Source organism: Triticum urartu, chromosome 5 (assembly GCF_003073215.2).
Source record: "Triticum urartu cultivar G1812 chromosome 5, Tu2.1, whole genome shotgun sequence".
Classification (NCBI taxonomy): domain Eukaryota; kingdom Viridiplantae; phylum Streptophyta; class Magnoliopsida; order Poales; family Poaceae; genus Triticum; species Triticum urartu.
The window spans coordinates 468,003,142-468,013,045 of record NC_053026.1 but is presented as its reverse complement, the minus strand read 5'-3'; the positions used below and the strand labels follow the sequence as shown (position 1 = coordinate 468,013,045).

Sequence of the window (9,904 nt, the reverse complement as noted above, 5' to 3'; positions counted from 1 at the left end):
CCCAAATCTGGCATTTCAATCCAGTTTATTTTAAATAGTTTAAAAATCACATTTCAAGGAACCCCATGCTTCATTTCTTGTGAATTCCTACAGAATTGACTTTTACCCCGTGTATGGAGAGAGAGAGAGAAAGAGAGAGAGAGAGAGAGAGAGAAGCAGTACCTGGAATGTGTAAAAAACACATTTTAAATAGTTCAAAAATCACATTTCAAGTTTCAAAAAATTGATCAAATGATGCATGGGATTGGTGATTTTTACAGAATTGATTTTTTGAGGAATGTGTAAAAACCACATTATAAATAGTTCAAAAATCACATTTCAAGTTTCAAAAAATTGATCAAATGATGCATGGTATTGGCGATTTTTAAGAATAGATTTTTGAAGCATGGGTGCATTGGGGACCTTATTTTAAATAGTTTAAAAATCACATTTCAAGATTCAAAAATTGCAAAATTAATTCTACATGATCATATGGATATATGTTACACATGTGTAAAGTTTGGTGATGAAATAAGTAAACATGTGAGCTACAAAAATGACAAAATTGTGATATATAAATGGTAAATAATACATGCACTGTTCATCTTCCAAAATCACAATTTTTTCATTTTGGTGTGACTCGCATGGTTACTTATTTTATCATCAGAATTTGCACATGCGTAGTATACATCCATACGAATATGTTGTTGTTTTAAAAAAAATGAATTTCAAAATATTATTTTGGTACTATTCTAACTATAGTCTCGCTCGAGCTCGTCAACCAAAGTGACTTTTTGTGCAACCCCGTGCTCCGTTTCTTGTGAATTCCTACGGAATTAATCAAATGATGCATGGTATTGGCGATTCTTCTAGAAATGATAAAATGATATGCACCAGTTTCTCTCCCATTTTCTACGGACCATGAAAACCGTTGGAACATATATCTACACAATTCCAACCAAACCAATAAAATTCCCTCCCGAAAAAGTTTCAACCAATAAAATCACGTGACCTCTGAATGGACTCTAGGTCAAGATTACTCTGTTTGATTAGACTAGTCAACGAGAGTAACTTAACTAGTACTAACATCACACATTTCAATACAAGATTGCTTATATGGCAGCTAATTAATGAGGAGAGAGGGGTTTGTGGTAACTTAGCTAGTTACTGTAACATTACATATTTCAAGACATAATGAGTCTATAGCCTAATAAATGATCTCTTTCATAATACCACTCATATGTTACTACCCACTATGAAAGTAGTAACATAGACTAGTAACATCGGCAAATTACTACTTTATGTTACTCCTCACTGTGAGCAGTCTAACCATGTTGCTCCAACAGACTCCACATGCATTAATTGGTTCGGGAGCAGCGAGCATATGTACAATCTGGACTAATTCAATCTTGGCCACATGACGAGAACGTGAGGCCCAATCATCCAGGGGCTACGTGCAGGTGGCGGCAAAAGGAGCTGGATACGGAACCCCCTCCGGCTCTCCCCCTCCGCCAAGTTAGCTAACCTAGGGTCCGGTCGTCGAACGCTTGGGGCTCCGCGATGGAGTTGACCCGTAAACCACGGCGATCGCCGGCCGATCGATGGAGCACGTCGTGCGGTGTCTGAAACCTCTCCGACATTTGCCAGTTCATGGGTTACGTCGCCATGACGGTTAGATTATGCACGCGACTGGCTAGCTACGTACAGGTTCGTTTACATCGTTGAGTTGGGTTAGGCTCCCAATAAGATTCAACTGTCAATCTGACATGGAGGACGATACCTGGAAGCAGCAGCAGCCCACCGTCGTTGACTCGTCGCTCCTACACGGTGCTTCTACTGGTCTACACCTCGTTCACCGGAGGTTTAAACAAATGTTTGCCCATTCTAGGAAAATATTATGAGTGTGTGCGCATTTTACAACGTATCCATTAACTTTTTAAAAGTTCGCACACATTTAATAAAATATTAATGCAAAACAAAAAAAATATTTTCGCATTTCAGGTATATGTTCATGAAATTCTAAAGGTTGTTCACGCATTATTAAAACAATGCTCATAATATTTTATGAGAACATGTTCATAATATTTTTAAAATTTCCCCCCATTTTAAGAAAATATATAATCCAAGAAAATGTTCAAATAATTTTAAAAAGTGTTCATCATGTAGTTTGATAAAAATTTTCTCATGTATTTAAAAAAATTCATAATTTTGTAAAAGTTTCCATACATTTTCAGAAAATCATATAACCAGAGAAAATATTCAAACAATTTTATAAAGTGTCATCATGTATTTTGATAAAATGTTCCTCATGTATTTTAAAAATAATCATCGTGTATGTTCCTTACATTAACTATTAGTTATACTACATTGTGTATTTAAAAATATGTATACATATTTTAATGTTAATATTTTACATAAATATTTAAAATCCCGTGAACAGTTTACGAAACACTATTCACATTGTAATAAAATAGGTTTCTCAGGCACTAAAAATTTGCTCATGTATATTAGAAAAATGTTCATTGTGTGCTTAATTTTTTAAATAGATTAACTCAAATGCATTGACCGTGCATTGAAAAGTGTTTACTGGGGTTTTACAAAAACTCATTGTGTATTTCAAAATATTAATCGTATATCTAAATAATTTTCATCATTTATATCTGAAATTTATCATCTATTATTAAATATTCATCAAGTCTTGAAAATATATATTCATCATGCCTTTTAAAAATGTTCATCTTGCATTTAAATAATTTATCACATATTAATAATTATTCCTCGTGTATTAAAAAAATTATCATGTTCGTACCAGAATTTTTTTCTAAGAAATAAACAGAAAAGGATACATACATAAATTAAACACTAAAATGAGGAAAAAAAGAAAGGAAACATGAAAAGGAAAAAATAACAGATTAATAAAAAAAGTAGAATTTTTTTGGCCAAAAAAGCCCACAGAAGACCCAGGAACCTCCTATACCGCGCCTTCTGCACCAGTAAGCCAGCCGGCGCTCACGCAGATGGAAGTTGGCCGACCCAGTATACACGAGCGCAGTTGCTGGTTGACAACTGGCCAGGTTGTTGACTGTTGACCTTTACATAGTAATTCATACAAAAAATTTATAAATTATATTTTTTTAAAGTTTATATTTTTTCATAAACCTGAAAAAGTTCACAATTATCAAAAAATCTAGTAAATTTTAAAAAGATACACAGATTTTGAAAAATGATCACGAATTTGAATAAATCTTTGATTTTGAAAAAGAATTTCACGTACTTAACAAAGTTCATTTATTTTGGAAAAAGTTCATCGATTTTGAAAATAAATTCACATGTTCGAAAAAAGCACATCAATTTTGGAAAAAAGGAGAATAAAAAAGATAAGTACAACGGAAGAAAAGGAAAAAATAGAAAAAGAACCAAATTAAAACGGTTCAGAAAACCATTAAAAATGGTCGAAAGCTTCCCAAAACCAGGTGGAAGCTTATAGAAGCTTCATCATATCTGCAGGGTCGTTCCCGAAAAAAAGGAATCAGTGTGGCGCAGGACGTTTAGGCTGTGTGGTCGAAGAAGAAAAAAAGTAGTGCGATCCCAAGTGGAGGAGCGGGTGTGTGCCGGTTTACAGTTTGTACTGTAACCTGCGGGAGCTCCTAAGCAGCGCTTTTGGCGCCGCTAACAGGTAATGGCGCCCGCGCGCTGCCCACCTGGGCCTGGCCCAACAAAGTCAATGCGCCCGGTTGCCACAACCTGAACGAGCGAAAAAGCGCAAAAAAAGGTCACCCTGTCCAGGATTCGAACTCAAAGCATTAACTTCACGTACACATAACCAGTAGACCTACTTGACTCTAGTGGATGAGGAAAGTATCAATAATATAAGGACATGCGGCCGCGCTATTTAATGCACTTAGTTTTCTGGATTATTTAAAATAACCGTGAACTTCAATAAGTTCATCACTTTAGAAAACGTTCATCATTTTTGAAGAAAAGTTCACAAATCTAGAAAAGGTTCATCGATTTGTAAAAAAGTTCATCGGATTTGAAAAGAAAAATCACAGATTTTGAAAAAAAATCATTCAATTAGAAAAAAAGTTCACAGATTTTCAAAAAGGGTTCATAAAATCGAAAGAAGTTCATTTTTTTTGAAAAAAAAAGTTTACCAATCATGAAAAAAGTTCATCAGGATTGAAAAAAAGTTCATCGATTTGAAAAAGAGTTAACGGGTTTTCAATAAAGGGTTCATGAATTCAAAAAAAGTTCAATTTTTTGAAAAAAAAGTTCATAAAGTTGGAAAAGGTTCATCGATTTTGAAAAAAAGGTCATCGATTTGAAAAAGAGTTCACAGGTTTTCAAAAAGGCTTCACGAATTTGAAAAAAGTTCACCAATCATGAAAAAAGTTCATCAAAAATGGAAAAAGGTTCATCGATTTTGGAAAAAAGTTCACAAATATTTTTTTGTAACTTAAAAAACTGTTCATCGAAGTTTTTTAAAAAGTTCATCAAGTTTGAAAAAAAGTTCACTAACTTTGAGAAAAGTTCACCAAATTTGAAAAATATTCATTGAATTCAAAAAAAGTTCATCAAATTTGGAAAATTCATATAATTTGAAAAAAAATCATTGAATTTGAAAAAGTTCATCAAATTCGAAAAACGTCCATTGAATTTGAAAAAGTTCATCAAATTCGAAAAAAGTTCTTGAATGTTAAAAAAATGTATTTGAAAAAAGTTTAGCAAAAAAAACTGTTCCAAAAAACGAATAAGGAAATAAAATAGAAAAAAAACCCAAACGAAAGCATTACAGGAAAAAAAGAAAAATAATGAAGAGTATAAGAAGGAAAAAGCTTTGAGTAAACAAGTCAAGGAGAGTGGCTTGTTGGTTGTGACAACGAACACTACGCTAGGAGATTGGGAGTTCGAGTCACGTTGCACACGCACTCTTTTTGCGCCTCTAAAACAGAAAAAAAAAAGTAACGTGGGCCAGCCCAGGGCAGTGCGTGGGGTGTGCGCCCTGTACGGTTAAGCCTATAACGGGCGCTACGGGCGCCGTTTAGGAAATGCCGTAACCTGCACCTTAAGCGCCGAACAGGAAACACTGAAGACCGTAGCATAAAAAAAAAAAGAAAACTGTTGACTGCTAGGCCAGCCCACTTCGGGGAGACCCAATTTAACGCTTCAGACAGAAATGCCCCTAAAAAGCGGACTGGGCCGGCGCACTAAGCAGTCATCGCTCGGCTGACTCGCTATTTGTTTGCTGGCTCGGCTCAGTTTGCTTCTAGGTCAAGAAAAAAAAGGTTACTTTATGGTTTTCAAAAAGCTGGTGGACTAAAAACATTTTCATACATTTTAGAAAATATTTCCGTAATTTTATTAAATATTCAGAGATTTACAAAATATTAATGATTTGTTTTCAGATGTTGATGAATTTACAAAATGTTCAATGATTTGAAAAAATATTCATGAATTTGAAAAACCTTCATGGATTTTAAAACGTTCAAAGATTTAAAATATATTCAGGAATTTGCAAATATACAAAATGAACCAAGAAATGATATGAACAAGGACAGGAAACCAAGTACAACATGAAGAAAAACGAAGAGAAGGAGAAAACCCTGCACAAGCTTCTCAAAACCGACTAGAAGTTTCCTAAAACTGATAAAGGCAGTAAGCTAGATGGGTCGGCCCGTTACTGAAACTAATGCTAGCAGGGGTGTTCTACGGAAACACTAGTATCGAAATTACTAGTTAAGGGGTACCGCTTGCAAAGCTTAAATTGCCTCTGATGTTGATAAGTAGCGCAATGTAAGTGCATCATTTATCGCAACCAAAGAGTTTCGGTGGAATTTTTTCCATGGGAGGGATGAGAGAGCTGGTTTTACGCGTTTTTTTCTTGATCCAGTTTTGAAAAATGAAGTATCTCTTGAACTGTGCGTCTAAATTGTGAACCATTTTCCTTTGATGAATCCTTTTATGAACAACTGAAACCATATTTGATTTGAATAAAGTGTGCCACAAGTTTAAAAAACACGCACACACACACCATAATATGACTATTTTTAGTGAAAAACCTAAATTATTAAGAGTGGTCGAACATTGGGGTTCTCCTACGGGAGTCTCATAGCTTATGTCATGGTAACGTTGGGTCGTTTGAGTTTGCTTTCCGTATGCATGATTGTAACAAGGTTGCCCATGAAGCCCTGGATGGCCCTTTTTCTTGCGAGAGAACTTTCCAATCTATCCATGAATATTGCTAGTACAGAGAACACTAAAGGTAACAAAATTACAACCAGGTTCATGGACCATCCAGTGACAACTACAAGCACTGGAGCGAGTCAAAGGCGCGTCGCCATCATCGCCCCTCCCCTCACCGAAGCCGGACAAACCTTGTTCTAGTAAACAATCAAGAAGTCATCGTCTTAAGACCCCAAAGGACCAGCGCACCAGAGCAGCAACCATCGCCGATGAAGAGGTTGAAGATCGCAAAGATCAATCCTGTAACCACACGAACGAAGACGAACAAAAACTGAATTCAAATAGATCCATCGAAGACCAACACCGACCGAATCCTGCGAGACCCGATGGAAACACACCTCCACACATGCTACGGCGACGCTATTCGCACCATCGGGGGCGCGAGAGACATTATTCCTTCTGAGGGACATCGCCACCGCCACGTAACCCTAGCCAAGATGTTGAACCTAACAAAAAGAAGAACGAGGTCGCTCCCGCGGATGGGGGGCCGAGATCCTCCGCACCTCCTCGGTCCAAAGGCCATTGGAGGTGGGACGGATCGGCGGCGGTGCTGGCGGGAGGACGAAGGACTCTTTTTGAGCAGGAAAGATGACCTAGTCCCTGTATGGTTTAAGGCAGGGGTTGCTATCATGACATGGACGAAGCAATCTCCAGACATTCTCTCTGCTATGTTCGCCAGCGATATTGCTGAGCGAGTTTAGTCTTGGGAATGACACGTTCTAGTTTAGAAAACGGAAATGTGATTAACCGAGAGCAAGTAGAGTTTGATCAAATCACCAAGTGGGTTTTTTTTGTGCGGGGGGAGTGGGTTGCATCACCTTTAATTCCTACTATATCAATAATAAATTAAGAACTTCCCTCACAATAAAATAAAATCGAAACGTACTGAGATAGAATAAAGAACGTCATTAAGCTCATCATTTCTGGCTTGACATCAAAGCCATTGTGGCGCAACAGCACATCCAATCCTCGGCCCACGGGAGCATCGCCTCCTTGCTCAGCTCCAATTTCTCTTGAGGGGCGTTACTAAAAAAAAAACTTCTCTTGAGATTCTAGAAGGTACTTCTTCCATAAACTAATATAAAAACGTTTAAATTACTGTTTTAGTGATCTAAACATTTTTATATTAGTTTACAGAGGGAGCATGCCATTCTTCAGACTCCATATCACCTCCATCATGTCACCATCGTCGTACACACATGTTAGTCCGTGAAGCCGAAGGCCGCATCGAGAAACGGCGATCATTAACCAGGATTGAACAACAAGGGATCTAGCTCAACTTCAGTGTTAAAGGGACCATTTTTTCTTTTCCATTATTCTTTTGTACTCGGGCTTTCCAGCAACCAGTTTATGCTCAGGGTGCTCATATGCTCATCATGGTACTGTATTTTGTGCGTGTCCGGTGGTTAGGTTTCACTACCGATGGTTGAAGCTTTCTACCATCCGCGGCCGCCCGTCCCGTCCCGTCATGCTTTCTTCCTGGTTTTGTCTACACCTGTATGTGACTGTATCCACCGGCCACCGCCACCACCCGCCCCCGCGGCGCTCCATATCAACCTCAGCCAGCGCCCGCTACCAGTCGCGCCCAGTTCGAAACACCACCTTTATATTTTCACCACGCCGTTTGAGCCGATCCATCTCCAAGTCCAACTGCTGCGGAATCCGAAAGAATCCATGGCCATGCTCGTGCTCGCGCTGCTGCCCCTGCTCGCCGCGTCCGCGTCCGCGGCGGGCGGCTGCGCGGCCGACGCGTCATTGTCGTCGCCCAACGGAAACGCCTACGCGGCCTGCAGCGACCTGCCCCGCCTCGGCGCCACGGTGCACTGGACCTACGACCGCGCCGCGGGGTCCCTCTCCGTCGCGTTCGTCGCCGCGCCGGCCGCCCCGGGCGGGTGGGTGGCGTGGGGGCTCAACCCGTACGGCGAAGGCATGGCCGGCGCGCAGGCGCTCCTCGCCGCGCCTTCTTCCTCGTCCGGCGCGTGGGCCGTCCGGACGTACAACATCTCCGGCTACGCGCTCGGCGCGCCCGGGCCCATCGCGTTCCCCGCGACGGGCCTCGCCGCGGAGATGGGCGCCGACGGCCGCGTCAGGGTCTCCGGGACGCTGAGCGTGGGCCAGGGCGCGTCCGTCCTGAACCAGGTGTGGCAGGTCGGGTCCGCCGTCTCCGGAGACGGCGTTCCCGCGCCGCACGCCATGGGCGGCGACAACCTCGCCGCCAAGGCGAAGCTAGATCTGGTCAGGCAGACCAGCACCTCCTCCGACTCCGGCGGCAGCGGCCTCGCCAGGGAGCGCAATGTGAGCTAGCTCTCTTCAATCATCACCTGATGAGTCGAAAGCAAACACCTTATCCTGACTGACTGACTGACTAAACCATGCATGTTGTTCAGATCCATGGTGTCCTCAACGCCGTGAGCTGGGGCCTGCTGCTGCCCATGGGAGCCATCTTCGCGAGGTACCTCAAGACGTTCAGGTCGGCGGACCCCGCGTGGTTCTACCTCCACGTGACCTGCCAGATCATCGGCTACGCCGTGGGGGTCGCCGGCTGGGCCACCGGCATCAACCTCGGCAATGCGTCCAACGGCGTCACCTACGGTCTCCACCGCAGCATCGGCATCGCCGTCTTCGCCCTCGCCACCCTACAAGTAATCATCTATCTAACCAACACTTCCCAAATTCAAATTGAACTCGACCGTACCGATGCTAAATTTCGTTCAAACTTGAAACGGCGTCCAGGCATTTGCCCTGTTCCTGAGGCCGAGGAAGGATCACAAGTGCCGCGTGTACTGGAACGTGTACCACCACTCCGTGGGCTACGCCGTCATCATCCTCGGCATCCTCAACATCTTCAAGGGCATGGCGATCCTGGGCGTGGAGCAGCGGTGGAGGACCGCCTACGTCGCGGCCGTGTGGGTGCTCGGCGCGGTGGCGGTGACGCTGGAGGCGGTCACGTGGAGCGTGGTCATCAGGCGCCGCGAGGCCGAGCAGCACGGCAAGACCTTCCACGGCGCCGCCTAACCCAATGGCCGCCTGCCGCACACCGTGTAGTAGCTAGCTTTGAGATCATACGTACGTACTGAGATCTGGCATTTGTTCATCCATTCTTGCTGTGTGTAGTAGAGCTGGTGGGTCTTGTGGTTTTGGCGCGTGCCCCTATTTTTGTACCGTACATATATGCGTACGTAAATTATGAGACTGGCTATATATATATATATATATATATAAGTTACCTTAATAATATATTTTGGCATCGTCAATTTTTTTATCCCTCCGATTTAAATCCAACGGCTGCGGTTTTCCTTCCTCCAGCCACCTTCCTCCTCCTACATGCCGACTGCGCTGTGCCTCGCCGCACGACCCCTCCTCAATCCACCACCTCCACCGGTCTGCCCACGCTTCAGGACATCCATCTAAACCCCCTACCACTCTTCATTTACGGCGCTGATAGCCCCCCCCCCCCCTCCTCTCCCTCGGCATCCCGTCAAGCTCTGACTCTCCTCCATTAGCTACGCTGCTGCCACCTCATCCCCGCCTTCGGGTTGCTCTCACCCGAGGCCTCACCGCGACGCCTCCGTCAAATCAACTATCGGGAAATGCAAATTTAGGCAACCTAAGAATAGGAAATGCGGTAAATTATAGTACTACGGTGAAGATTTGTTGGTTGTGTTGATTTTATCAGCAGTCT

At 42.5% G+C, this 9,904-nt stretch overlaps 1 protein-coding gene across 1 annotated transcript; it reads left to right on the top strand.

The window, feature by feature from the left end:
- Positions 1–7,629: 7,629 nt before the first annotated feature.
- LOC125556333 (cytochrome b561 and DOMON domain-containing protein At3g25290-like) lies at positions 7,630–9,406 on the top strand. Its single transcript, XM_048719084.1, has 3 exons — positions 7,630–8,517; positions 8,610–8,864; positions 8,956–9,406. Exons 1-3 carry the CDS (start codon positions 7,645–7,647, stop codon positions 9,235–9,237), a joined length of 1,410 nt encoding a protein of 469 aa, XP_048575041.1. The 5' UTR covers positions 7,630–7,644; the 3' UTR covers positions 9,238–9,406.
- Positions 9,407–9,904: the final 498 nt, after the last annotated feature.